General features: G+C 42.1%; 1 protein-coding gene across 8 annotated transcripts in view; it reads left to right on the top strand.

Moving 5' to 3' along the window:
* The first annotated feature begins 4,083 nt into the window (after positions 1-4,083).
* The window catches only part of Phldb2 (pleckstrin homology like domain family B member 2), a 93,908-nt gene continuing 70,068 nt past the window's right edge, over positions 4,084-27,923 (top strand). For 3 of the 8 annotated variants that reach the window (XM_090346759.1, XM_090346768.1, XM_090346752.1), the window contains exons 1-2: positions 4,648-4,861; positions 22,782-24,124. In XM_090346759.1, coding sequence (XP_090202885.1) covers positions 22,796-24,124 — 1,329 coding nt within the window. In that variant the 5' untranslated portion in view covers positions 4,648-4,861; positions 22,782-22,795. Of the gene's footprint in view, positions 4,295-4,647; positions 4,862-22,781; positions 24,125-27,923 lie in introns of those variants that run through there. The other 5 variants (XM_090346785.1, XM_090346792.1, XM_090346776.1 and 2 more) reach the window with 2 other exon arrangements.

Raw genomic sequence — 27,923 nt, 5'->3', positions numbered from 1 at the left:
ACGAAGAAGGCAGCAAGACAAGCGTTCTGATGAAGCTGCGAATTTTATTTTTCATACGGGGGTTTATATGCCTCTTCAGGAGAGGCAAGAGGGGGTTGGGACACCGCTCAGGGTTGGAGGTCAGGTGGTAGAATGTTTACATATCAATACAAGCAGACGTGAGTTGCTTAATGACTTTAGGGCAAGGAACTATGCAGGCACATTCTTATGCTAAGAATTCAGGGAGGGGGAGAATGTCTCTGACAACTAGTCATGAGCATATGTGTCAGAAATAAACTTTTCAATATTGAGGGGGTGTCAGCAGCTCAGGCCCTTAATCTCTCTCCCTAGGCTGAGATCCAGAGGATCCAGAGGATCAGCCAGGGAGAAAAGTTTGTGATACTCTATCTCCAATGTAACCAGCAAAAAGAGGACTAGAGACAGGGTCCAAGTGGTAAAATACCAGCTGAACAAGCAAAAAGAGAGAGCATGAAGGCTGAGTTCAAATCCCAGCACCACTGGAAAGAAGGAAAGAAGGAAGGAAGGAAGGAAAAAAGGAAGAAAGGGAGGAAGGGAGAGAGGGAGGGAGGGAGGGAAGAAATAAGGAAGAAATTTAGAACTTATCCCAGGAGTAAATACTAAAGTCTGGTAAAAGTTTTAGGTACCATATGATTTTATTAATTCACTTTATAATTTCCCTATCTGTAAGAGTGTTAGTCTAGGACTATATAGTCAACATAGCAGAGAGAGAAAAGTAAAAAAGATGCAGTAGGCAGTGGACAGAGATTCAACACTTTAATTGGAGCTTTGTGAATACTTTGTTGAGAAGACTTGAGATTCATACCTTTGTTAAACACAATATAACATCTGTAAAGTTTTTATTTGGGTCTAAATTTTGTAGCTGGAACTCCTCTTCCACTTTCATCCTAGTCCTCTACAATCTGATTCTACTTCCTACACAACCTCTGGTTTCTTCTGTATTTATCCAGCCAGGGCAAGTTCAGGACAAGGAAATGACATCAAATCTAAAATTCCAATCCCTATTCCCCCCCCCCCAAGTCCCACCCAGCTTCTTAGGCCTTAACTCTCACTCCTCCTTCCTCTCCACAAGCAGGCAGTCTGCTGCACAGGCTAGATCATGCTTTCCCAAACCTTCCCAGACTCTGTTCTCTTACAGTGTTCATGCCAGGACCCCTGCTCAGAAAACACTTTTCCTGTAACAGGAAGGCCATGGATGCAGTTTTTCCTGTTAGATTCATGGGCACAAGTTCCCTTTTATTCACACTTATTTGATATTATACATATATATATATATATATATATATATATATATGCATGCCAGGGGTTTGGCCTAGTTATAGAGTACTTGCATAGCATGCATAAAGACCCAGGTTCAATTCTTCTGTATCACATACATAGAAAAAGCCAGAAGTAGTGCTGTGGTACTAGAAGTGGTAGACCTCCAGCCTTGAGAAAGCCCAAGGACAGTGCTCAGGCACGCGCACGCGCGCGCGCACACACACACACACACACAACATACATACATACATACATACATACATACATATATATATATAGTTGCTATTACTTGGGGTAATAAAGTCCTTATAGAGATATATCATAAAATGATTCAATTTATATCTTTTTCACCAATATTCACCTTGTCTTTAACAAGGAGGTGCTTAGCAAGTTAGCCTTTTTTTTTCCCTTAGCATTTATTATGTTTTGAATCCTGGGTTCTTCCTCTGAGCTGTCAAAACCCAGGCAGTTCTTTTCTCTCTTGTTTTTATTCCTTGGCCACAAAGCCAAGATTTCTACTCTAGTGTTCTCACCATGATGGGTTACCTTGCCAGAGTCCTAAAGCAACAAGGGTAATCACAGACCGAAATCTTGTCTCTCTCTGTATTTATTACCTCAGGTATTTGGTATCATGGAGTGAACAGGAAAATCTAACAAAACATGTTAAGTCTGTCAATACAAAGCAATGAAAGCTTATAGCATGCAAACTGCATTTAAATTTTTAAGGAGTTTCAGGGTAGGTTTGAGCAACACAGTGACATTTAAGCACTATCTCAAAAAGAAGCTAGGGACCAGGTCTGCAGACACTGGGTAGAGAGAAGCAGGGAGCCGAGTGGCCCTGCCATAGGAACATTCCTCTCTGGGATTCTTCTAGGAATGTTGATTAGGCCACTGCTGCAAGAGCTGAGTGAAGAAGATAAAGTCAGAGAATGACAGGCGTTTTCCTGCATCCTCATATAGAGTTTAGTGTTGCCCCAGATAATTCCACATCAGTGTTTTGAGCAGAGCAGTGATTTATGCTGCCGAAGTTTCAAAAGGATCACTGGTTACTGGGCTGAGAGTATCAGGCCAGAGGACAGAAGTCAAAAGAGGGAAAGTCCAGACAATGGTGTAGATTAGATCTGGGTGGGAATCACAGTGGAGATAGTTGAATTCTGGATTTCTTTTGAAAAGCAGATTTGGGCTGATTTCTTGATAGCTTGGAGAGAAATAGAAAAGTCAGGGTTGACACTAAGATTCTTAGGCCTGGTTTGGAGATGACTGGTTTGGAGTTGAGAAAGAATGGTTGGGGGACAGAGTAAGGAATTTCAAGAATCCAATGGCTGCAAATGTTGAGAAGTCAATTACAAATACAAAGGGGTAGCCGCCCATCTCTACATCAACGAAGAGGAGAAGGTTGGAGGTAGGACTGAGATAGAATTTAGTGCAGTGAGACATCAGGAGACCACCAAGGGAGTAAGAGTAAATAGAAAAGTTCAGAGTCTGAACTCTGCACCCTCAGTGTTCAGACCGTGGAAGAAGCAGAAGGAGTGACCAGTGAGATAGGAATAAAACCATGCAAGTGTGACATGCAAGTCCAAAACAGTGTTGCCAGGAGAAGGTGATTCAGTGCATATAACGGTTGGCAGCTGTAAGGAAGTAAAATGAAAAATGAAAAGCAATCTTCCTTCCCCTTCCCTCATGCTGGTACTCAATCCAAAGACCCTGCACACCCTGGGCTATGTAGCCAAGGCTGCCCTGGAACTCCTTACATAGGCCCTGTTGGCCTAGAATTTGTGTTCCTCTTGCTTCAGTCCCTTCTCCCCTCCCCCACTTCCTCCCAACATCTGGCACAACAGGCCTGAAGGCTTAGAAATAAGCAATCTGTTATTTCTTTTTTGAAGCACTTTTAAAATTGCACTTCTTTCTTTCTTTTCTTTTATTTATTTATTATTGTTATTTTTGCCAATTCTGGGACTTGAACCCAGGGCCTGAAGACTAGAACTCTACCACTTGAGCCACAGCACCATTTCCAGCCTTTTCTCTATATGTAGTACCCAGGAATCGAACCTGGGTCTTTGTGCATGCTAGGCAACCACTCCACCATTGGGCCAAACTCCCAGCCTCCTACACTGCTTTCTTTTGACAAGAACAATTCTAGGGAAACAGGAGGAACCAAGCCTGGCTGGACTAAAATGGGAAGGGAGAAATCAAGGGCAGCTTAATAATTCCTTAAAGTTTGGTTATAGCTGAGCAGAAAGAAAGGACAACTATGGCTATGGGAGGAATAGAGTCCGGATTTTTTTTCTCTCTTCTCTAAAGAGAAAGAGAAGAAAGATGAGAGAGAAGAATTAGCCAAGCTATTTAACTATTGGAGATTCGCCCGTGCGTGTTTCCATGGGCCAAAACTCCAGACCAGGGAGAGAGAACAAGGCCTATCCCACACTAAGCTTTCTTACAGGTGAGGTTCGCCCTGAAATTGGCTGCCAGACTTTTTCCTGGCAGGGATGAAATGGATGGCTATTTAATGGATATGAATTTGTTAAGTGACTCGTGGGTCTGTTCAGGGTACATTACACAGAAGCTTCCTAACTTGCAGTGTTAATGGGATCTCGAACTTGCCTACACACTAGCCTAAGGAATACAGTTTGAGCTTCCTTTGTGTTTATTGGTTACTGAAGCTCCGAAGGACAAAAAAAAAAAAAACCCAAAAACAAAAAGGTTGGAAAATCTCGAAACTTAGATCACCGGCCTCAAAGCGATCCGAGCCTGCGCCGCCGACCCTGGCCTGAGGTCGGCCGCCTAACCTGCCTGGAGGCGGGGCGGTCACTTGGACCCCCGCCCCGCCTCGCAGAACCAGAAAGGAGTTCGCGGGGCCGGACCAGGGAGTCGTCACCCCGGGGTGTGCACTCCCTCTCCCGCCCTTCTTCCACACCCTCGCTCCCCCGAGGCTTGGGGAAAGTGGCGCCGGGAAATGGGGAGCACGTCCAGGGATCCCCGGCAGTAAACTTCCCAGGACCTGGGCTCCAACTTCCAGGTACCGCGGCCCGGGCTGGTCCAGGGGGTGCAGAGGAGCCGGACCCAGGCGCGCCGAGCCCACTACGGCCTCCCGAGGGGGACCCCCCCCCAACTACGGGGTGGCGGGACGCACCCGGCCGCGCCTTCCCTCTCTGGCTGCGGGCACCGGCTCCCGCCGCCCCGCCAGGTGAGGAGGGGTCGACGCCGGCCCCCGGGGGAGGGCGCTGCGCGGGCTCCGCGCGCTCCGGGGTGGCGCCTGGGGGACCCCGCCTCCCCCGCGTTGGGCTCCGCGGGTTGCGCGGCGAGGGCTGGGGGGCGGAGAGGAGGCAGTGGCCGCCGCGGCCCGGGAGGGGCGCACTGGTTGCGCAGCGGCGGCGCGGGCGTCCGGAGTCGCGGGCGTCGGGAGTCGCGGGCTGGCGCGCGGCGGCGGCGGCTGGAGCGGCTGTGGGCTGGAAGCCGTGGTGAGGGGGGTGGGGGGCGGAGATCCCTGAGAGAAGGGCGAAGGGAAGGGGAGCCTACCGAACCGGGCCGGGCTGGAGGGCGACGGGGCCCGGGGACAGCGGCAGCTGGCAAGGAAGATGAGATGGTGAGTGGGCGCTCCGGACGCAGACTCCCCCCCCCTCCTGGTTTCTCTTGCACACTGCAGGGACAAAAGCTCCGGGCTGGGGTGGGAAGAGCCCAGAGCCGGGGACCACGACCCCCGAGATGCCAGGACTCTAGGAGCGTTTACCGATTCTGGAGGGAAAAAGTTATCCTGGTAGAGCGATCGTAAGCAACAGGCGGGAGATTTAGGGGTGCGGGACGGGGACAGCTCTGCCATGCCCATGGAGGGGGGGGAGGAATCGGGGGTCCTCGGGAAAGAGAAGGTCGGTGGGTGTGCGGGGCGGGCCTCGGAGCAGACCCGCTGGCCTCCCTTGTCCGGCCAGCTTTGTCTCCAGACTAAGGCTGTCCCTGGAGGGATCCCCTCAGAGTTCAGGCGTGGCCGTCCCCGCGTCTCCCTTGGTGCGAGGGAAGCCCGGGGGAGAGGTTCTCCACCGCAGAGGCGGGGGGGGGAGGGGGGGAGGGGGCTGACATTGTTCCCAGGCGCGTCGGACACCTCTGCTCCAGTCTTCGCGGACCTGGCTGAAACACCCCCCCCCCCCCCCCCCCCCCCGCCACCGCCAGGAAATTAAAGGGGCTGAAGGCTGGCTGTCCCTCCCTGGCTCGGGGCTTCCTGTTGGAAAGGGTTGGACTGGTGGAGCTGGCCCGCAGCGATTCCTCCTTTTTGCCTTTCTCATGTAAAAAGAGGGGAAGGGACCACCTCAGCCTTTTAGGTAGTCTGGTTCTGGGCTGCTGAACTAGGGCTGGCTTTACTTTCTCTGAAAGTCTGCTGGGATGCTCAAGTTAGACTGTTCCAGGCGCCGCCGGGAGGGGCAATGGAAGAGGCACGAAAGTGTGCAGTCCTGCTCCTCCTGGAAATGTCTGTCAGCGGTTGCCCCTGCAGTTACTTCACTGTGTGTCACCGATGTAGATGCTTCAAAGTGTGGGGTGTGAACTTCTGAGCTCCCTAGTTGGACTTTATTTATACAGTTTTGAAATTTGCCTCCCAGCTCTTAACACTAAAAGGAGTTTCAGAAGGTTCAACTTTTGCCCTTGGAGCACTTACTTGAATTCTTTGTTCGTGGTAGTTGTATAGCAACGGAGTAGTTGGCTTTGGGAATAAATAAACCTCCAGAGTTACCCACTATTTTAACAGAATGGCCATATGGCTGGTGCCATTGCTCTCCATTGTGTAAATATTTGTTTGAATAAAGAGCTATGGTTCTTTGAAAAGTTAACAGTTGTATTTTTCGTGGTTTCTGTTCTGTAGCCCCCACATGGTTGTTTATAAGGCATTTACCCCCCTTTTACATTGACCATGAACTTTAAACAACATTGTGTGTGCTTTAAGAAACTGCAACATCTCAAAAAAGTTGATATCTGACAGGTGTTTTAGTATCAAGAGGAGTTGAATTTTCTTTTTGTGTGTGTGGTTTTTTTTTTTTTTTTTGCTCCCAGCTCCAGTATCACTTTCACCCTCTCAGACTCAGAGGTTTGCAAATCCCAACCCTGTACACAAATGTAAAAGTGAGATGTTTGGTCAGGGGCAGTCATCATTTCAGTCCATTTGCAAGGCTCAATCTGTTGCTTACAGCTGGCATCTGCTGTTCTTTGGAGGCATTCACTGGTATGAAGCAGAAGTACTTGGAAAACAGGAATAAAACAGTTGTGAACCTCTCTTTTCACTGACCCTACCTTATTGTGGGTGTGTGTGTGTGTATGCGTGCATGTGCACATGTATGCATGAGTGTGCATGTGCACGTATGCATGTGGGACAGGGACAGAGACTAAATGATTAAACCAAACTCTTGTATTACATGGTTTTCTTCAAACTTCTGTTTTGAAAACTTTAAGCAGAGTTGGTTCTTTAACTTTAAGCAGAGTGCACTGTAGAAGTGATTGAAAGAGTAATTGAAGTTTTGTTTAGGTTTGAGTAGTTGAAATTAAATTGTTCCCACTACAACCCTTAGAAGGAAGGCTGGATGCACAGGGATAACTTAGGAACATGAGTGAAATACTTATGCTTTATTTTATATATGTATATGTTGTGTGTGTATGCCAATGCTGAGGCTTGAACTCAGGGCCTGGACCAATGCTTCTCCTTGAGCCATGCTTCTAGCTTTTTTGGTGTTTAACCTTAACCAGAGATGAGAGCTTCATAGACTCTGGCCTCCAGAAGATCCTTAAATCTCAGCCTCCTGAGTATCTAGGATTTCAAGTGTGAGTCACCAATGCAGGCTATACTTTACAATCTGACTGTTAGATCCCGGCTGTGCTTCAGTTAACTGTAGATGACACCCATTTGAACACAACACCAAAGTGATAAGCTTTGTGAACTGAAGCAGTGGTTCTCGGTGAGGGAAGAGTTCCAGTGGATGCTGGCACATGTGTTTTTGGTGTGATTGTCTCAGCTTGGGGTAGGAGAATAATACTGGCATCTAGTCAACAGGGAGTTTGGATGCTGATAAACATTCTACGATATAGATATGCACAAAGAACTGTCCAGACTCAGACTCTGTATTACTTACCTCAGGGTTAGATGTTAACAAGATAAGAGATTTTAATTTAATTTAGATCCTCTAGGAATTCATTTAGCTGTTGTTGCTCAACAGAAAGAATTCATGTCATCAAAGCCTTTTTGGCTGTGGCAAACTCTTGCCTTTGACATTAAGTGTCTTAATGTGAAGGAAGTTGTTGTGTTCCTTAATGCACTTGAGTTGGCTTAAAATCACAGGAATTGGCAGTGTTCGAACACAGGCGCGCCTCTGAGATCAGAGTTCACAGTTGATCCCTTTGATTTTTTTTTTTTTGAATCAGATGCACAGATTGGAGGACTTGGGGGAGTGACAGACAACATTTCAGTATAAGAGAATTTAAAAACTGATAATTAAAAATTGATATTTGGGCAAATGGGAATTTAATAAAACAAACTTTGGGACCTGATTTTGCAGAAAAGCTCAGAAGCACGGATCCCAGTGAGAAAGTAAACACTCTGAATGGGTAGGGGGTGGGAAGGAGTCGTTAGCCTTGGTGACTGTGAGACTGTGTGTATGGGCCCCAAGGAGATAATGCCATTGTGTGACCTGTGACATTGATTCTGTACCATCCTTCCCATAGCAAAACGGGCAGCAGATGGTTCCACAGGCACAGCAGATGCTGCTTTTGAATGCAGGTACAAAACAGAACATGTGTGGCTTTTCTATCTTCCCCTGTCTTATCAGTTCTGAGTAGAGCACATGAATGGATAGAGTTGTATTGAACAGAAGGGAGAGAGAGAGGCCTCCAAAATGTGGAGGAAAGCAGCCACCTGGCATCCATTTAAAGAAATGATCATCCTTTGAGCAATTGTGGAGAAATCCACAAATTGGTGAGTGAGTACTGTAGGTGAGCTGAATCACATAGAACTTGGATTGGGAATTACATAGGATTTAGATTAGGAAATGAAACTGAGCTGCTTGAGGAAGGAGGGAGGGTAGATATCCACAATAATTCTGGTGATAAGAGAACACTTGGAAATCTTCTCTGACCCACCCCACCTGGTTTGATGGTGGCCGAAGAAGTCATTCTGTTCAATTGCACCATCTTTTTTTAAAATATATTTTTTATTGTAATTAATAGAAGGGTTACATTATATTCACCAGATAGAAGGTGCATTACTTCACAAACATTGATACCCTTTCTCATGTATCAATTGCACCTTCAATGTTTCCACCATTTTTTTCTGTTTGCTAATCATAAAGGAAGCAATTAGTAGTCTAAAGTTATCCTCAATTTCCTGGAAGTTTAATAAGTATATTATTTGTAAAACACATACACATACACACAAAATATAGTATTGCATAGTATTTGTGAATGGCTTTGTTTGTAGAGAAGAGCTATCTCAATGAGTTTTTGATTATCGGAGTTGTGCAGGATGGTTTACAAGCATATGTACTCTCACATTTACATTACTATGTTGAGACATTAGGCTGAGTGAGGATGGATTCCAGGCCTCCTGAATTTCAGTGGATTGCATCCATGCCTGTAATCTGGGAGGTTCTCCAAACACAAAAGAGTTTTAGTGCCTTTTCTGGGAGAGGTCAGAGCTCTGTATGATGCTGAGGGTGTTCTGATCATTTTGACAACCGGCCAAGGGGTAAACCTCAAAGCAGAGTACTTGTAATCTATTTAGAAATGACTCCAAAGCAAAGAGTCTTTTAATAGGTCTACCCCCTGCAGGTTCTGCTCTAAGGAGAACCAGAGCCTTTTCATTACCACCTCCATCTGGTCATTCTTGTTAATCAAACCTCTCCCTGCCTGGCCCCCAACTCCCCCCCCCCCACCTTCCATGTTGGGACAGATAATTTAGTGATTAAAAAAAAAAAAATCAGGCCTGGAAATATTCATAAGGATTTGTTTAATATGACTCTTAATCTTTTGAAAATAAAACCCAAAAAAGTAGTTGAGATTTTCAAATCCCTTCAAAAAAAGTAAGAGAAGTTCAGTAAGATAAAACTTATCTCTGTGACATCTAGGAATTTACCCTACCTCGGATTAACTGGCACACAGTTTTCACGATATTTAGGAAGGTTTCTTTGACATTATTGAAAAACCGTTTTGTGTTCTGCTTTAGAGGCAAAATATTTAAGGCCAAGTGGTAGTTAAACCCAAATATGGGCTGGGAGCATGCAAGTTTGTAGAGTGCTTGCCTAGCATGCACGAAGTCCTGGGTTTGATTCCTCCATACCACATACACAGAAAAAGCTGGAAGTGGTGTTGTGGCTCAAGTGCACTCACCTTGAGCACTAGCCTTGAGAATGCCCAAGGACAGTGCCCAGACCCTGAGTTCAAGCTGTAGGACTAGCCAAAAGCAAAAAAGAAAAAGGAAAGAAATCCAAATATACAAATCCTATTACTGAGGTGCAGGAATGCACTTATTATATGAAGAAAAAAAATGAACAAACTACATGCAGGCAATAGGCTGTTATATAGAGCTTTTGAGGAATTTGTGTAGGAGCTTTCTTTTTACTGTGTGTTAATAGGTTGATTTCATTTGGTTAATTGCTTTTCTCCATATTACACCTTCTGGAAAGAATCCAATCTTAAAATTATTTCTGACCCCGTCAAATAGGGCCAGCCTTTCTTACATCTAAGTCTAGTGGAAGCTGGGCTTGATCATCTTAGACTGTTTTCTTTATACCTCATATGTGACTTTTGCAGATGACAATAAAATTGTGGACTTGACCTATTCAGTGCCCTCCTCCCCCTGCAAAAAAAAAAAGTCAAAGAAAGAAATTAGCTAAGGTTATAAGAGTCTTCTAAGAATTGCTTTTTTAGGCTGGAAGTTTTGCCTAGTGATAAAGTGCTTTAACATGCACAAAGACATGGGTTTGATTCCTCAGTACCATGTACGTAGAAAAAGCTGAAAATGGTGCTGTGGCTCCAGTGTTAGAGTGCTAGCCTTGAGAAAGCCCAAGGACAGTGCTCAGACTTTGAGTTCAAGCCCCAGGACTGGCAAAAAAAAAAAAAATTTCCTTTGTGAAGATAAGCCTGATAAAATCAAAGTAGGTAAAAGGACAGAAGGCTAAGTCCTGCATTCTTCTGACCAATCCAGACACAGTTTGAATAGTGTTTTATGGTCAAGAGATATTCAGAAGGGACTGGAAAGAGATGTCTGGCTCCCACAGTGCTTGTATCACTGCCAAAGTAGGTTTTCAAAAATAGCCTAAGATTTATTAAGGAAATTGCAAGCCATGGGAATACAAAGTATTTCTTGTATCGTACGCTGAATCAACTCCCCGTACTATATTTCATTAACATCATTCTAACCGATTATGTTATGCTGAAACAATGAACCATGCCCTTTGGAATGGCATGGTAAACCAAGCTGGTGAAAACGGCTCCCAATTAGGTAGCTTCAAGCTTATCAGTAAAGCATGCTTGTGTACTGTGGTCATTTCCATTTCCCTCGTTATGTAACAGTCACTCTTCTGTTTATTTAACTGGTGCCTATGGGAATTCAAAAAGTCATGGCAGAAAGCACATCTGTTTTACTCTTATCATTTTAAATAGACAGGAACCCTAGCTTGTACAAGACAAGGATGGCTGATGTGACTTGTTTCAGGTCTTTCTCCTGTTAATTGATAGGACCAGCACCAGTACAGGTCTCCTGACTCATGTCCTTGGCAGCCTGTCCAGTGTTCTCATTAATGGATTAACCAGAACACTAACAAAAACATCCGAATATAACCATTTTCTTTATTAGGTCTTTTGGCTAGGCTTTATTAAAACTAAATTAAACTAAGCCAGTTGTTTATTGATCTCAACTTGTTCAAGTTTTGCCCTTTATGCTTCGAAGGAAATAATCAAAAAGTATATTACAGAGGGGAAAAATTAAGTGCTATCATATACATTCTGCACAATCAACTGTTAAATAAGGAAACATCATTATTATCATTACTGTTTTAATGCTGGTACTGGGGCTTGAACTTAGGGCCTTAGCCACTTCCTTTTTTTTTTTTTTTGGCTGGCTAGAGATAAGATTTCTCCATTCTTTCTGGCTTCAAACTAAGATCCTCAGCTCTTAGTCTCTTCAGTAGCTAGGATTACAGCCATGAGCCACCAGCACTCAGATCATCATTATAGTTTTACTTTATAGTAGAGTTGTACATCTCATTGTGATGTTTTGATCAACAGTAGGCTTCATACATGATGTCCAGTAAGATTATCACCCAGTGATGGGGAATGCGTCTTTTATGTATAATCACACTCTATGATGTTTGTTCAGTGATATCAACTAGCCATTCATTTCTGAGAGTTCATCTCCACCATTAAGCAAAATACAGGGATAAAGTATCCAGTTCACAACCGTGATGGTGGTTTCAGAGTTGAAGTAGAGCATCTTTATCTCTTTGTGATACCAGGAATGATATTTTAAGTTAGCTTTGTGTTTGAAGGATTTAATGGGTATAGTATACATGTAGATCTAAGACCTTTAAGTCAGGCATCTCTCTCTCTCTCTCTCTCTCTCTCTCTCTCTCTCTCTCTCTCTCTTTGTTGGTCATGGGGCTTGAACTCAGCACCTGGGCACTATCCCTGAGCTCTTTTTCTCAAGGCTAGCACTCTACCACTTTGAACCACAGCTCCACTTCTAGTTTTCTGGTGTTAATTGGAGTCCCAGGACTTTTCTGCCCGGGCTGGCTTTGAACTGTGATCCTCAACTCTTAGCCTCCTGAGTAGCTAGGATGACAGCACCCAGCTGATCTATGACTTTCTACCTTTCTAAGCATTACCTTTCCTGGAGGGAAAGATGCTTCTAGGAGAGAGATTCTTCCCAGAGAACTTGATTGAATCACTAAAAATGGATAAATTATACCACTGATCAGGAACTGAAACATCTGGAAATAGTTAATCTCGGAATTTTTCAGAAACTTGTACCATGAGCTAAAATGGTTTGAAGTTTCTATGAAGAAACTCTGATAAAGTGGGTCTATGACTTTCTATACAAATAACTGCTTTACTTTCAGAGAAATAGTATCAAAATTTAGAAGAAATTCTAAGAAGTATGTAAATTTCTTTCTTAGCATAAATATGTAGTGTGTTTAAATGTTCTTTCCTCATTGAAACCATGGGTTTGTTGTTTTGTTTGTATTTTATTTTATTATTATTTAGTTTTAGGGCCAGTATTGATGCTTGAACTCAGGGTTTAGGTGCTTTCTGTCCTATTGCTATTTTGTTGATAGCTGGCTCTCAGCTCCACTTTTTTCTTTTTGGTGGCCATTTAGAGATAAGAGTCCCATGGGCATTTCTATTCAGGCTGGCTTTGAACCATGGTTCTCAGCTCTCAGCCTCTTTAGTAGTGAGGATTAAAGGTATGAGCCACCAATGCCTTTTTGTTTTGTGTTTTGAAGTATAGTCTTACTATATAACTCAAGCTTGCTTGGAAACCTCTTTCTGCCTCTGTCTCCTGAATTCTGGGAGAGGTATACTGTTATACTGGGCTTTAAAGTTCCAACTGGCAAGTGTAACTGTAGGGAGTAGCACAAAAACTCTTTGTTAAAGAATCCTATAATTAATTCTTTACTGGACTTTTTACTGAGCTAAGATCTAATTCTGTTTTGGGGTGCATGGGCTGTTACTGGGGCTTGAATTCAGGCCCTGGGCTCAAGGCTAGCTCAAGACTTGCTCTCTACCACCTAAGCCACTGTTTTGCTTCTGGGATTTTGATGATTTATTGAAAATGCGAGTCTCACAGATTTTCCTGCTGGGGCTGGATCTGAATTAGTATTCCCAAATCTCAGGCTGTTGATTAGCTAGGACTGACCATAAGCCTGAACCACCCAAGCTAAGCTTCCTAAGAATTACTAATAGAAAACAATCTAGACTTATTTAAAAGCAAGAATGGTGACAGTATTAGATACAGATCCTTATTGGAAACACGGTTAATACTTTTGATTGTGATTAGTCTTGGGAGCCTTTGGAGGACCTTGTGGAATGTTTGATGGCTTAGACTTCAGCAAGGCTAGAACAAGCAGAGAATGCTGTAGCTTGGGGCAAGTTTCCTTTATTAAGACAGGAAGGAGCTGGGTCAATTTTCTTTCTGTCCCTATTTCTGTTGTCATCTCCTAACATTCTCTGTTCTCTTCTCTATGGAGCATCATCTGAATCTTTTTATTTCTCCTCCTAATGATCTTCCTTACTCGGGGTGTGTGTGTGTGTGTGTGTGTGTGTGTGTGTGTGTGTGTGTGTCTGTCTGTCTGTCTGTCTATATGTATGTCTGTGTGTTGGTCATGGGGCCTGAACTCTAGGCCTGGACGCTGTCCCCGAGCTCTTCAGCACCATTTCTGGTTTTCTAGTGGTAATTGGAGGCAAGAGTCTCATAGTCTTTATTGCCCGACTGGCTTTGAACCATGATCCTCAGATCTCCGCTTCCTGAGTAAATAGGATTACAAGTGTGAGCCCTGGCCCTTCTTAATTCTTAAGAATGTGATAAAATAAATTTTGAAAAAGTAAGCCAGGCATCAGTGGCTGGTTTCTAGCTATTCAGGAAGCTGAAACTGTAGTTTTGAAGCCATCCTGGGCCAAGTCTAGAAATGGGAGTGTGTCTCAAGTGGTAGAGCACCAGACTTGACTGAAAAAGCTAGTAAGCAGGGTTGGTGTTCAAGCTCTAGTACCAGCACACATGCATACAAACATAATCATACACACAATCAAGGAAGAAAACCAAGGTGGGGGAAGGGACGATGGGGAACCCATGTAGTCAGTGTCCTGAGACATTATATCAGCAGGCTGATATGGTCTTCATCTTCTTCCATAGCTCTGTGTGTACCACATCTCAACCCCTGGCAAATTCTGACTGGATTTTTTTATCCAAGTTCAGAATAAACACTTCTGACAATCACAAAAGCCTTCGTACATTTTAGGCTGTTGTGATATGTGGTCAGCATGTATTGGTCTTTCTGTGTGTGTGTGTGTGTATGTGTGTGTGTTTGTGTGTGTGTGTGTGTCCACACACGTTAAAATTTACAGTTGCCTGTTGTAATAAAGTCCACTTGCATGACTAAATCAGGGTCCAAATTCTGCTAGTAAAATATATTTCTTCCCATGAACTTCTTTTTTTGTGGGGAGGCGATTTTTTTTTTTGCCAGTCCTGGGCTTGAGCTCAGGGCCTGAGCACTGTCCTTGGACTTTCTCAGGGCTAGAGCTCTACCACTTGAGCCTCAGCACCACTTCCGGCTTTTTTCTATGTATGTGGTACCAAGGAATCGAACCCAGGTCTTCATGCATGCTAGGCAAGCACTTTAACCACAAGGCCCAAACTCCCGGCCCCGGGGAGGGGATTTTTATTTTTATTTTATTTTATTTTTTTTGCCAGTCCTGGGCTTAAGCTCAGGGCCTGAGCACTGTCCTTGGATTTTTCTCAAGGCTAGAGCTTTACCACTTGAGCCTCAGCACAACTTCTGGCTTTTTCTAAGTATGTGGTACCAAGGAATCAAACCCAGGTCTTCGTGCGTGTGTGCGTGCTAGGCAAGCACTCTACCACTAGGCCAAACTCCCAACTCCGGGAGGGGATATTTTTGAGAGAGATAAAAACATACTTTTTATGCCAGTGATTGTATATAGAGATTCCCTTCTTGAATATTTGTTTGTTAAATACGTCATTTGAAATATGATGTAAAAGTCAATGTTAATTAATTTCTTAATAAATTAAAAAAACTGTTTAGGTTAAAAAAAACACATACTTTTTAGAAATTCTCTACCTACTATGTATGTCTTAAGAGAAAATAATTATTTTGTTCTAACAAGTAATTTTTTTGAGCCAAAGAACATGGCACAAAGGAAGAGGAGTTGAAATCTATTTGCTTTTATTTTTTTGTTTTTTTTTGGTGGGGATAACAATAGGAGAATATGGGTAGTGTATCTACTAACAAACCAAATTTTTTCCTCTGTGTCCTGGAGACTGAAGTCTTGAGTGCAGAGGAAGTGTTTCAAGAAGAGGTATGAGAAGAGCAGGTCCTGTGGATCTAGAGACTGAGATAGTGGGAAGTCTCAACATTGAAGAGTTTATGTGAAGACTTTATGTGGGGGGGGCACTGAAAAGGGAGAGCCTGGGAGTATTTTCTGGAAGGAGGTGTTTGCAGATGGGTATGGAGGATTGAGGCTTCCTTGCAGTAGGTTGAGAAGGTTCAAGGAAGACATATTTGTAAAATAAAATTGGTTTACAAAGGAGAGGACTTGGAGGGAGGAAGGATTTAATGAAGCATAGTATCTCTGGAATAAGAAATGGGGAAAATAGACTGGATTTCTGGAATGAGAATATTGCAAAGAAAGGAAGTGCTTGTTTCTAAAGCTTCTAATTAGCCCCCTCCCCGCACCCTAGCTCATGTTTGATGTGATTAGTGGAATGAGAGGGAGGATTGTGTTCATTGTTCTTCATTATGGAGCTTAGACTTTGGGGTTGAAATTGATTTCTCCATTTTTCCCCTTCAGTCCCTTCAGGCTCCCTCTGCTGCCGTTGGTGGCCCCAGAGAGTAGTTCCCCCTCTTTCTCCCCCAACTCCAGTCTTCCCCCCCATATAGTGCCTGAGAAGAAAGGCACTGCTTCTAAGAGACAGTTCTAAGCCAGGTCTGAATTCAATTACATGTCATCAGTATGTACTTTCTTCATAACAGAGCCCTACTGTAAACATCAGTGTGGAAAGAGACCAATCTGTGGACCACCAGTGTACCAGGACAGCTTTGCCTAGCAGGCATCAACCACGGTCTGCTCCAAAGTACTGTCTTGGAGGCAGCCGCTCAGTTCTTAGAGCTCTGGCAAGACTTGAGTCGATACTCAAACTTTAATGTAAATATGGATATTTTCATCTGTGCCTTAACATTTCTTTTTCATTTTGAAATAATTTTTTTTCTCCAGTTGTCTCAGATACTTATATCCTTCCTGTTTCCCCAACAACATCAAATGATTCCATTTTCCTACTCCTACCTTCACAGTGTTTTTGTGGTTAATTCCTGCTCTCTTGGGTGACTCTAGGTGGTGTCTACACATGACAATGTAAGAACATAAGTATTGAGTAGTTTAGGAATCTGCTTGGATAAATCACCTGGACAATTGCATCCAGATGGGTCATACTTTAAATCCCTCTTCTCAAAATAACACAATACATACTTTGTTTTAATTTTTTTCCCCAAATCATGCTCTTCGAGGGTATTTTCAGTATCTTGATTTTTTCTGCTGCTATTGGTACTTGAATTCAGGACCATGCATGCTTTTAGCTTAACTTACCTGGCCTTTATGCAAGCTCTTTTTGCTGTTCTTTTTTTTTGGAGGGGGGAAGGGGAATGGGGTCTCATGAACTGTTAGTTTTTTTGTTTTTTGGACTGGCTTCAAACCATGATTCTCTAAAGCAATTTGTTTCTTGAGGATCTAGGATTATAGACATGAACTACAGTCATTTAGACTATTTTTAGTGTCTTGAAGCTGAGATGTCTACAGCCTGGCCCCAGAGGTGTTGTAACTTCACTCTGGGTCACTTGTATTTGAATGGGATGAATTTCATTGTGCTGTCTGGTATACATGGAAGTGGACAACCAAATGTTTAAACAAATGTCAACAAGATCTCTGAAGAAAGATCTTAAAAAATAGTACCTGAAATTGTGTTTGAAGTAATTTTCTTGACTAAGAACAAAAAGTGCTGTAGCATTCTATTTTTGAAATCTCTCTGGCTTTTTTTTTTTTCCTTTGCCAGTCCCAGGGCTTGAACTCAGGGCTTGGGCACTGTCCTGGGGCGTTCTCAAGGCTAGAGCTCTACCACTTGAGCCACAGTACCACATCTGTTTTTTTTCTGTGTATGTGGTACCAAGGGCTTCATGCGCGTTAGACAAGCAATCTTACCACTAGACCACGTTCCAGGTCCTCTCTGGCAATTTTTGACTGACAATGAGATAGATGCGTATTTAAGGTAGTTAAATAACAAGAGTACGGGAGGGATTAAATTTATAGATTGGAAAGTAAACACAAATGTTTCAAGAGACATTAGCTTCTTTCCTGTTTAGACTTCCCCATGGTAGCCTTTCTCTCAGATGGGCACCAGATGCAGTCTCTCCTTCTCCTGGACTATTCTGTAGATGTGCATGGGCTAATGCATGGAGCTATTAAATCTCTTGGGTCTGTTTAGCTTTTGCAATACGTAATGTAAGGATCTTACCATTTTACTGAGAAATCTTGTTTGTTCATATAAAATGCACCAGAAACCCAAAATTAACACATCAAGGCAAATAATGAAGACAGGTCTTAAACTTAGAGTTCTCCCCTTGTCATTTCTTCTACGTGTTAATTCAGACCCCTCTCCTCCTCTTCCTCCTCTTATCCTCCTTCTCTCCTCCTCCTCCTCCCCCTTACTCTTTAGTTTGTCACCATACCAAGGCCTTCTTGCTGACTTCTTTTCCTCCACCATCCTCACCCTTCCTCTTCAAAGTTTGCTGCAGCCTTTAATGTAATCTGTCTGCACTCACATCCCCCACCTTCATTACCTAGGGAATTCAGTCCACACTTTCCATTATATACTCCTACCTCTTGCCTCTACTCCCCATGTCTCTATGTCTGCATCAAAGTACATTTTTGGGTAGTAGTTTCCCTTTCCCTTCCTTCTATTTCTTTTTCTGTTTTTGTTTGTCAGTCGTGGGGCTTGAACTCTGGGTCTGGGCGCTGTCCTGAGCTCTTTAGCTCAAAGCTACCGCCCTACTCCTTGAGCCATGGCACAACTACCAGTTTTCTGGTGGCTAATTTTAGATAAGAATCTCATGGACTTTAGTGACCGAGCTGTAGGTGTGAGCTACTGCACCCAGCTTTTTTTGAACTCATGTCCTGTCTGCTGTCCCTTAGCTGTTTTGCTTAAGGCTGGCATTCTACCACTTTTGTTTTTTGCTGGTTCACTGGAGATAAGAGTCTCTTGGACTTTCCTCCCTGGGCTGGTTTTAACTTCAGTCCCCTGAACCTCAGTCCTCAGAGATGAATCCCTTAAAATGCTTGAATTACAAACATTGGCTGCTGTCACCAAATGACATTTCCCATCACGTAGGCTTACATTCACAGGAGCATATCTTAAAGGAAAAAAAGTTCCGGAAGCAGGAAAGGCGAGAAGGGTCAACAGATATTGATCTCACTCATGATCAAGAAGATTCTGGTTTATTCTTTATCTTTTGGGTAGAATTTATGATTAGATTAAGAGATACTTGGTTGAGATAAGCATATGTATATGTTTAGGCATGGCAGGAAAACTAAGATTCAAGAAATGGTTGAATTCTGCATCTGTACCTGATGATAAAAAACTTGAACAATCTTTTGTACATCTTTAGCAGGCCCATCTTTAAGGTCCAAGCAAAAACCAGAGTATCTAATGTAAATATCCCTTTAAATTTTTGCCAGCATGTTCTTCCATTCCATCTAAGTCATCAGTAACTTTTCCCTACACACACATGCTCGAAATATGCTGTGTGGTTATTATTTGTGAATATCTTTCTAGTTTTTCTTTGGGAGGCTCTAAAGCTAATATTTTTCAGCCTATAATATTGTAGAAAATACTTGGCATTGTATTTTATTTGGCCAGTTGGAGTACTTCAATAATTATACTTCTTTGATTTATTTTTTTTTAAATAATAGGTATAAGGAGAAGTTACAGAGACAGATGGTGATACCATATGGGGGTTGTAAGGAAGTTATGGTAGTTCATTACTCTATTGTTTTGTGAGTCCAAATAAAGAAGGGATGTAACCAGTAATTTTTCATTTAGGAGGTTAACATTTACAACTTCAAACGAGTTCAAAGGCATTAAATAATTTTATCATCTACAATGACGTCAGTATCTTAAAGCACTGAGTCAAAAGCTAAACTTGGTGTAATCATCTTGACAGGAGGTGTAGAATTCAGCTCTGGGCTACTGAATTCAATATTTAAAATGCAGGGTTTGGGTTCTATGCTTAGCTTTGAACTTGTGCTTAGGGATGAGCACAAGTCCTCCTCTCCGTACCCATGGGATGCATTTCTTATCTGACTTAGTTCTAGTTCTCATTTTGCACATATTACCCCAAATCAACGTCTTTCCTACCAACTGACATTGATTATTTTCTTGTCTATTTCAATGTTTTTCTTGTATATTACATATTTTTAAGATTCTTGCCTGAAATATTTTAGAAACTAGATGGATTGCTGTTTGGTGCAAACCAGTCTTGAAGCAGGCATACAACATGGCCTCAAAAGGTTTATCTCATGGTGGAAACGGAATAGAATTTAGGTAATGTGAGGGAGAAGTACTTGACTAGCAAATACAATTTATTCAACAATAATTATATTCCCAGATTTTTAAGAACCATGATAAAGACTAATGCTCTACCCTTGAGCCAAGCTCCACTTCCCGTTTTCTAGTAGTTAATTGGAGAGAAGAGTCTCAGGTCCTTTTGTACCCAGGCTGGCTTTGAACCTTGATCTTCAGATCTCAGCCTCCTGAGTAGCTAGGATTACAGGTATGAGCCACTGTGCCCAGCTTATAAGTTAGTTTTTTCTTATACTATTTTTCCTTCTAACTCCATCAGAGATATACTAGTGGCCTTATCTCAAAATGGGCGTAGCTTGGTAGCCATAAGTCATCTTGAATTGGCCAAAGTTGATGTTCTTTTTTTTTTCAGAGGTGTTGGCTATCTGATCTCCAAAATTGTCAGTTGATTTCTATTTTCTTTTATAGAATAACAGAGCTACTTTACATCAGAAAATACTGTTGTAACTACCTTTTAAAAAATGAAGAGCTGATGTTTTTAGCTAAGCTGTGTTCAATAAACATCTGGAAACTCTTTTGGTAATTATTCTGTTAGCTTTATTCATATTAGAGGAGTATATTTATAACTTGGTGACTTTTTGGTTTTTTGAGATGCCTAAAGTATATATAATTAACATTTTTGTTAGAGTTATTTCACAGAGATAGAAAAAATAACTTGCAGTCTTCATATTCTTGTCTATTGAGATAGTCTGCTCAAAAATTTCCTCCCAGCAGCATTTTCTGGAAAAGTGGAAATGACGCTATAGCTCAAAGTGGTACAGTATATCTTTGAGCAAAAAGGCTCAGGTACAGAACCCAGGCCCTGAGTTCAAGACCCATGACCTACCAAAAAAAAAAAAGAGATATTACTAGAGATTATACTCTAGTGATTTGTACCAAGTAATTTTCCGATTGTCAAGATGATTGAAGTGTGTTATGAGGGTACTGAACGAAAACTCCCTACTGATACCAACCAGTCATAGTTATGACTAATCTTGAATGTGATTTCTTCTAGTTCACTGTAACTGCCATTACTATGATGAACTGGTATACGAGACAGAGAAAGTACTCCTTTTGTTTTTTGTTTTTATGAGACCTGGAGGTCTCTGTTTTTGAGCTTTCTCAAGGCCAGCACTATCCCACTGGAGTCACAGCACCACTTCTGGCTTGTTCTGTGTATGTTCTACCAAGGAATCAGACCCAAGGCTCCATGCATGCTAGGCAAGCACTAGGGCCCACAATACTGGGGAGGCAGTAGTGGAAATGCAAAAAGTGACTAGATGTAGAATAGATCTGAAGGGTAAAGATGACAGGACTTGTTGATGGATGCAATGGGGAGGGGGGGTGCTAGTGAAAGACATAAATGACAACTCCTGAGATACTGGCCTTAGTGTCTGTATGTCTGGGTGCAAGTATGTAGTATGTAACTCTCCTTTGTGCATTTATTATACACATAAGACATACCTGTGTGCATAACCAATGTATATGGGAGACCAGAAGAAAACTGAACACGTTCTATGATCTTTTAAATATACATTATATGAATGTGTTTAATATTATAAAATCTACTTCAAACTGTAATTTAAACTCGTAACATAATACTCACTGATGCCATGTTCCATAGCTCATTCAATCTCTTCTTACCCTATTGTTGGCAAGTAGGTGCTTTTTCTTTTTCTTTTCTTTTTTGGTGTAATAGCCATATTTCTTTCTTATTTAGGCATTTTATTGTAAAGATGATATACAAAGGGGTTACAGTTTCATAAGTCAGGTACTGAATACATTTCCTTTTGAACAGTGTTACCCCCATTCTCATTCTCTCCCAGTTTTTCCCCTCCTGATTCTTCTCCCATGAGTACTTTTTCTATTATAATAAGTAATGATATCATATCCTCAGGATCTGTTTATTTCCTTACTTCCTCAATTCTAAAAGATTTGACTGAGAACTGGCTAAAGCTTGCTGGAATCTCAATCAGGCAAATCGACTACAGATGAAATTAGTACAGAAACCCTCTGTACAAATAATGTGTGCTACCAACATACGTAAAGGAAAAATAAAAATTCTTGACATAACTTCTCCTAACCTGGTTACAGAGAACTGCATTTGGAAACCTGTCAGTAGCCATCTGTAGTGCTTCTTATATGCTGGCCAGAGACACAATTTTAAAGTCTGGGGTGCTTGAAGGTTGGAGAATAGTGTTGGTATTCTATTAAACTGTGTTTTCCCTTTGTTAATAATATAAGGAAAATGTGTTTATCAGTGGAAAGATTTTTGTTTTTATCTGCAGTGATAGGTTTAGTTCAGATACATTTGATAAAATTCAAAGGGATGATGGTCAGACTAAGGTCTAAAACATATTCATATGACCACATAAATTTTGGAGAAAATTTAACCATGAAAGACATAGTACTGATTGAGGGATGGTTGGGTTCTGATGGTACAAGAGGCCAAGAATGGAGCAAGCTGTTGCTAAAGGAGAGGGTTTGATCCCAATGTATGATCTTGGTGTATGGATGATATCAGGGAATTTGGAGAATTCCGAAGTTTAGAGTTTTCAAATATTCCATCTTGAGCATGTGACAATTTTTTCCATCATCAAGAGTTCATTTTTAAAAAAAAATGATTTCAGGAGCTTTCAGGTCTTCCTTTTGATGGGGTAACTCCCATACCTCCTCTCTAAAGAAATCATCTACTAACCATCAGTGTCTGACATAAAACATTTTCTTTCTCTGCCAAGATATGACTTTTGTTTTTGAGTCTGTTAATCGTTGTAGCTAAAGGAAAGCCCGTGAAGTGGCTGGATGTTCAGGAAGCAGTGGCCTTCCAAGGACAAGAACATTGAAAGGAAAGCTGTCTTTTCTTTGGCATACCAACCTAATTCTGTACCATTCCTTACTTAGAAATTGGTTACCCTCATATATCATTGCTATCATCTTGAGTTTTTCCTTTTTTAAATACAAAAATCACCATAATCAGTAGTCTTTATTCTTCTTCTGCATCTAGTTTTTTTTTTTAGATTATTGGGAAAGCAGTATTCATTTTTGAATTGCATTAGATCAGACAGAAAGGCTGACAAGGGGTTGTTCTTTTTAATCTTTTTTTGTTAAATAAAATTTTCTCTCTCCTTTTCCCCCTTTACAGAGTCTGGCCAGATTATGGCAGAGAGCAGCTACACTCAAAAACAGCTGGATTTACAAAATGGTAGTTTAGAGGAAGGATTTGGGGAACATTCCCTGGAAGATGATCCTCAAAACATGGAGAACATAAGCTCAAAGAAATACGCTTCTAGTCTGAAATTTAAAGCCAACGGAGACTATTCCGGCTCTTATTTAACTCTGTCACAGCCAGTTCCTGCTAAAAGAAGCCCTTTACCTTTGGGTACCAGTGTGAGAAGCAACCCCTCCTTGGCCAAAACCCAGGGAAGCAAACAATTCTCCTGTGATGGAACTGAGAAAAACCTTTCCATGAAGCCTCCTACTCCTTTCCTCAGCACCACAGCCTCCCTTGCTGGTTATCCACTAGGGAGAACAGATTTTGAACATTATGTGAGTCGGGACAGTGAAAGGTCCTTGAGAGTCTCTGAGAAGCCTCCCTATTCCAAATATAGCCCTAGAAATAAATCACATGACAATGTCTACTTTCTCGGAGGTCTTGAAGGACGAAAGGCGTCAGGCTCACTCTTGACCATGTGGAACGGAGGTTCTCTGAGTGACAGTGGCACCCCCTCCATCAGATCAGGAGCAGCCAGCATGCCTTCAAGCCCAAAGCAAGCCAGAAAAATGTCCATTCAAGACAACCTAATCCTTCAGTCAAAGCTAACTCGACACAAGGAACCGGCATCTGAGCACATCAGTTTAAGAACTCGGAAATATTCCGGGAGTAGCCTGAGTCACATGGGGGCATATAGTCGATCCCTTCCTAGATTGTACAAAGCCACAGATAACCAGATAATGCCTCTCAGCTTGCCTCCGAGAAACTCTCTGGGCAATTCTAAACGGAGCCGACTGGGGGAAAAGGATCTACCTCATAGCATAATCGACAACGACAATTACCTTAATTTTTCTTCTCTCAGTTCAGGTGCTTCACCTTATAAGACTTCTGCATTTGAGGGCAGTCCTTACGTAAGCTCCACCCTGAGTGTCCCTGCCAGTCCCCGAGTGGCTCGGAAGATGCTTCTGGCCTCCACCTCCTCCTGTGCCTCTGATGACTTTGACAGGGCTTCGTTCTCTGGGACCAGCCCAAGTCACTCATTTTCTGCCGGGGAACCTGACAGAATGAGTGTGGCCAGGAGGAACTTCTCTTGTGGCTCCATGGAATTTGATGATGGTGACTTGGATTGCCTCAGGCCGGCCTCGGCTACTCCCCAACCTGCCCTTCGAGAACGGAAAAGTAGCATTAGCTCCATTTCAGGACGAGATGACCTGATGGATTATCACCGGCGACAGAGGGAGGAAAGATTCAGGGAGCAGGAGATGGAACGTCTGGTAATCTTTTCATCTGTTGACCTCACTGTCTTACTAACCCACACCAATGGGGCAGCCTCCGGGCCAGACTCCAAGGGCTGTGGGGTGTGTTTCCATGTGCTTCTGCCTCTGCTATCCCCTCAGTCTCTCTGTGTTTCCCCAACCCTTTCCTGTCACTGTCGTTAAGCACCTGTGGACATTTGGAAGACTCACAGGAGCCTGATGTTAATTCAGTTGCTCTACAGATCTCTTGTTTAATTCTAAACAACAAAAAAGAAAAGGGAATTGTGTATTCCAGTGAAATGTTTAGATCTTATCAACAATGCTTTTAAGACTGAGGAAGCCTGGGCCCCAGTGGCTCACATGTAATTAGATGTGAGGAGTGTGAGAGTGGAGGGTCCCAATTCAAAGCCAGCCTAGGCAGGAAAGTCTAGAAGACTCTTATTTCCAATTAATAACCAAAAAGCTAGAAGTAGAGCAGTGGCTCAAATGATAGAGTACCAGCCTTGAGCAAACTACACAGGCTAAGTTCTACCCCTAGTACTTGTACACATGTACACACACACACGGAGAAAACACATTATTAAGTATGTATGGCTTGACATTAGGGAAATCATAAGTCATTAGAAATTAGGCATTGAATGTATTCAAAAAGGTGTCTAGAAAGTTAAGTATTTTCTTTTATCTTTTTTTTTTTTTTTTTTTTTTTGTGGGTCACCGGGCAGGGCCTGGGTGCTATCCCTGAGCTCTTCAGCTCAAGGCTACCTACCCTTGAGCCAAACCCTGCTTCCCCTTTTCTAGAGGTTAATTGGAGATAAGAGTCTCAGGTCCTTTTGTGCCTGGGCTAGCTTTGAACCTTGATCCTCAGATCTCAGCCTCCTGAGTAGCTAGGATTACAGGAGTGAGCCACTGCGCCTGGCTAAGTTAAGGATTTTCTATACTGCTCAACTCTCCTCCATTATACACCCACTCGATGCTCTGTTGTCTCTGTCTCTTAACAAGTCAGTGACTGCAAACCACAGCACACACTCACAACATTTACTGAGTTTTTTTTTCATTGAAAGTGAAGTTATGACTAAAGTAGAACATGTTTAAAATAAGAAGACAGGAGAAAACATCTTTTTGGAGTTCTACTAATGAGAAAGACCAACTGAATTGTTCCACCTTCTTCTAAGCATGTTTTTCTTCATGAATCAAAATATGTCAGAGATAGTTTTGCTTTATTAATGAATAATTTCCTTAATGAGAGAAGCTATGGGATGACAATCTGGGTTACAAAAGAATTTGATTTCCACAGTCTTTTAGTTACTATAAAAGAAGATATACCAATACAAAATTATTAAATCACATTAGTTTTATACCAAGCCAGGCAATAAGGTAATAGTAAACTGTGGCTAGAAAATATTTAGTTGATCATTAAGTTTAAATGGTTTACATCACTCAAAAGTTCTTAAGAAGGTAATCTCTTCTTCAATTGTCACAAAACTTTCGACTATCATAAGAATAGTGAATGAAAAGTAGAATGCATTATGGAACTGAGCTAGAGTTTGAACTCAGGGCTCTGTTCTTGGTCGGCTGACATTCTACCACTTAAACCTTGTCTCCAGCCTTCTTCACTTTTCCTACTTTACAAATAGGATTTTATATTTATGCCTGGTCTGGTCTGGACCTCCATCCACCTATTTATATTTCCTGAATCACTGGGATGAAATTTGTGTGCCACTATGCCTGCTTTTATAATTTAAATTTTTTTAAATTGCTTGAGGTGATGTCTATGACCCAGCTCAAAGTAAATAAGTATAATAAAAAAAATATATAAGTAGTATTTGAACCGAGCACTGTGGCTCATATCTGTAATCCTAGCTACTTAGGAGGAAAATATCAGGATAATCGAAACTTAAAAAAAGAAAAAGAAAAACAGAAAGGAAGGAAGGGAGGGAGGGAAGATGAGAAGGAAGAAAAGAAAGAGAAAAAGAAGAAAAGGAAAGGAAGGATCAAACAAGAAAGAAGGAAAGAAGAAAAAAGATTAAGCAATGTAATGCAACATTTTCTAGGATATTAAATACAGACAAGTTATGTACTTAATATGTATTTTCAAAGAAGTTTAGATAACCATCTCATAACATATCTAAATCCCATTAAAAAATAAAATTACAGGGGCTGGGAATGTAGCTTAGTGGTAGAGTGCTTGCCTAGCATGCATGAAGCCCTGGGTTCGATTCCTCAGTACCACATACACAGAAAAAGCCAGAAGTAGCACTGTGGTTCAAGTGATAGAGCACTAGTCTTGAGCATAAAGAGGCTCAGGGACAATGCCCAGGCCTTGAGTTCAAGCCTCAGGACTAGCAAAAAAAAAAAAACAGAAAGAGAGAGGAAAAATAAAATTACAAGCCGGGCACCAGTGGCTCATACCTGTAATCCTAGCTATCAAGAGGCTGAGATCTGAAGATCATGGTTCAAAGCCACCCCAGGCAGGAAAGTCCATGAGACTCTTATCTCCAATTAACCACCAGAAAACTGGAAGTGGTGCTGTGGTTCAAGTGGTAGAGCACTAGCCTTGAGCTGAAGAGCTCAGGAACAGCGAGTAGGGCAAGAGGTCAAGCCCCATAACCAGCACGCCTCCCCCCTCCCAAATTATATATCCATGTATCATTGTGTTAATGATGTGTGGATAAAGCAAGGAAATGACTGTGTCTAGCTGTGTTTTGAGCCAAATGATCAAACCAGACTGATTTGTGTAAATATGTGCTTTGATTGTGTGTAGATTATTCTCTAGTGGAAAGAAAAGACAATACCATGAGTCACAGTTGTGATGAGAACTTGCTTTTTTTAAAGAGGACACAAAGCATATAAAGCACTAAAGTAGGGCTGGGAATTTGGCCTAGTGGTAGAGTGCTTGCCTAGTATGCACAAAGACCCAAGTTCGATTCCTTAGTACCACATACATAGAAAAAAGACAGAAGTGGTGCTGAGGCTCAAGTGGTAGAGCTCTAACCTTGAGAAGGTCCAAGGAGAGTGGTCAGGCCCTGAATTCATACCCAGGACTGGCAAAAAAAAAAAAGCATCAAAGTTTCACTTTATTTGGGAATATGGGACTTATTTAAATGCTAATTAGGCTCCAGTGTATTTTTATACTGAGCTGGCAGAAAATATATTTCACCTATACATAGTGATTCTGTTTTTCTCAGAAACCTTAGTATAAGCTGTGTAGCATGCAATACACATCTGAAGCAGATACCAGCACACACATGTCACTCTATCATCCTCAAAAACTGCCCAGTTTCTATTTGGCACAAAACCTTTCTCTAATGGGAGACAGTTACAAACAACAGAAATACAGAAATAAACACATGCTCTGATATCTCTCATCTGACAAGCCTGGATTTCAGTTCGACCTGACAGATCACCTAGAGTTGACACCAGATTCCTAGACCCAGCTGCTGTCGTGAGGACAACTTAGAGGGGTGGGCTAGTCAGAACTATCAAGTTCATCTAGAGTCAGAACCACTAACAGTACTATCAAACCAGGCAAACCAAAACTACAAGAGTGGAGAGTAAGTGAAGGTCAAGGCTACTGCCATTTGGAGTTTACCCTAACAGTCAAGGAAAGGCAGGTCTGGGCTGCCAGCCCAAGCCATGTGATGGCTTGGCTGCACAGTTCAGTTAACCCCAGTTGCCACTTCATTTTTCAAAGAGTTAACACAGCACATACATAAATGCACAACAAATAGCTGCTCAAGCCTTATATAACCCATGAAAGAGGAAACCACCCAAGAAAAACTTAGTTCCCTATGCATGTCTATAGTGTTTATAGATGAGC

This window comes from Megascapheus bottae, chromosome 1, assembly GCF_031878675.1.
Source record: "Megascapheus bottae isolate mThoBot1 chromosome 1, mThoBot2.hap1, whole genome shotgun sequence".
Lineage (NCBI taxonomy): Eukaryota > Metazoa > Chordata > Mammalia > Rodentia > Geomyidae > Megascapheus > Megascapheus bottae.
The sequence above is the reverse complement of the archived record's forward strand: the minus strand, read 5'-3'. Positions and strand labels throughout refer to the sequence as shown.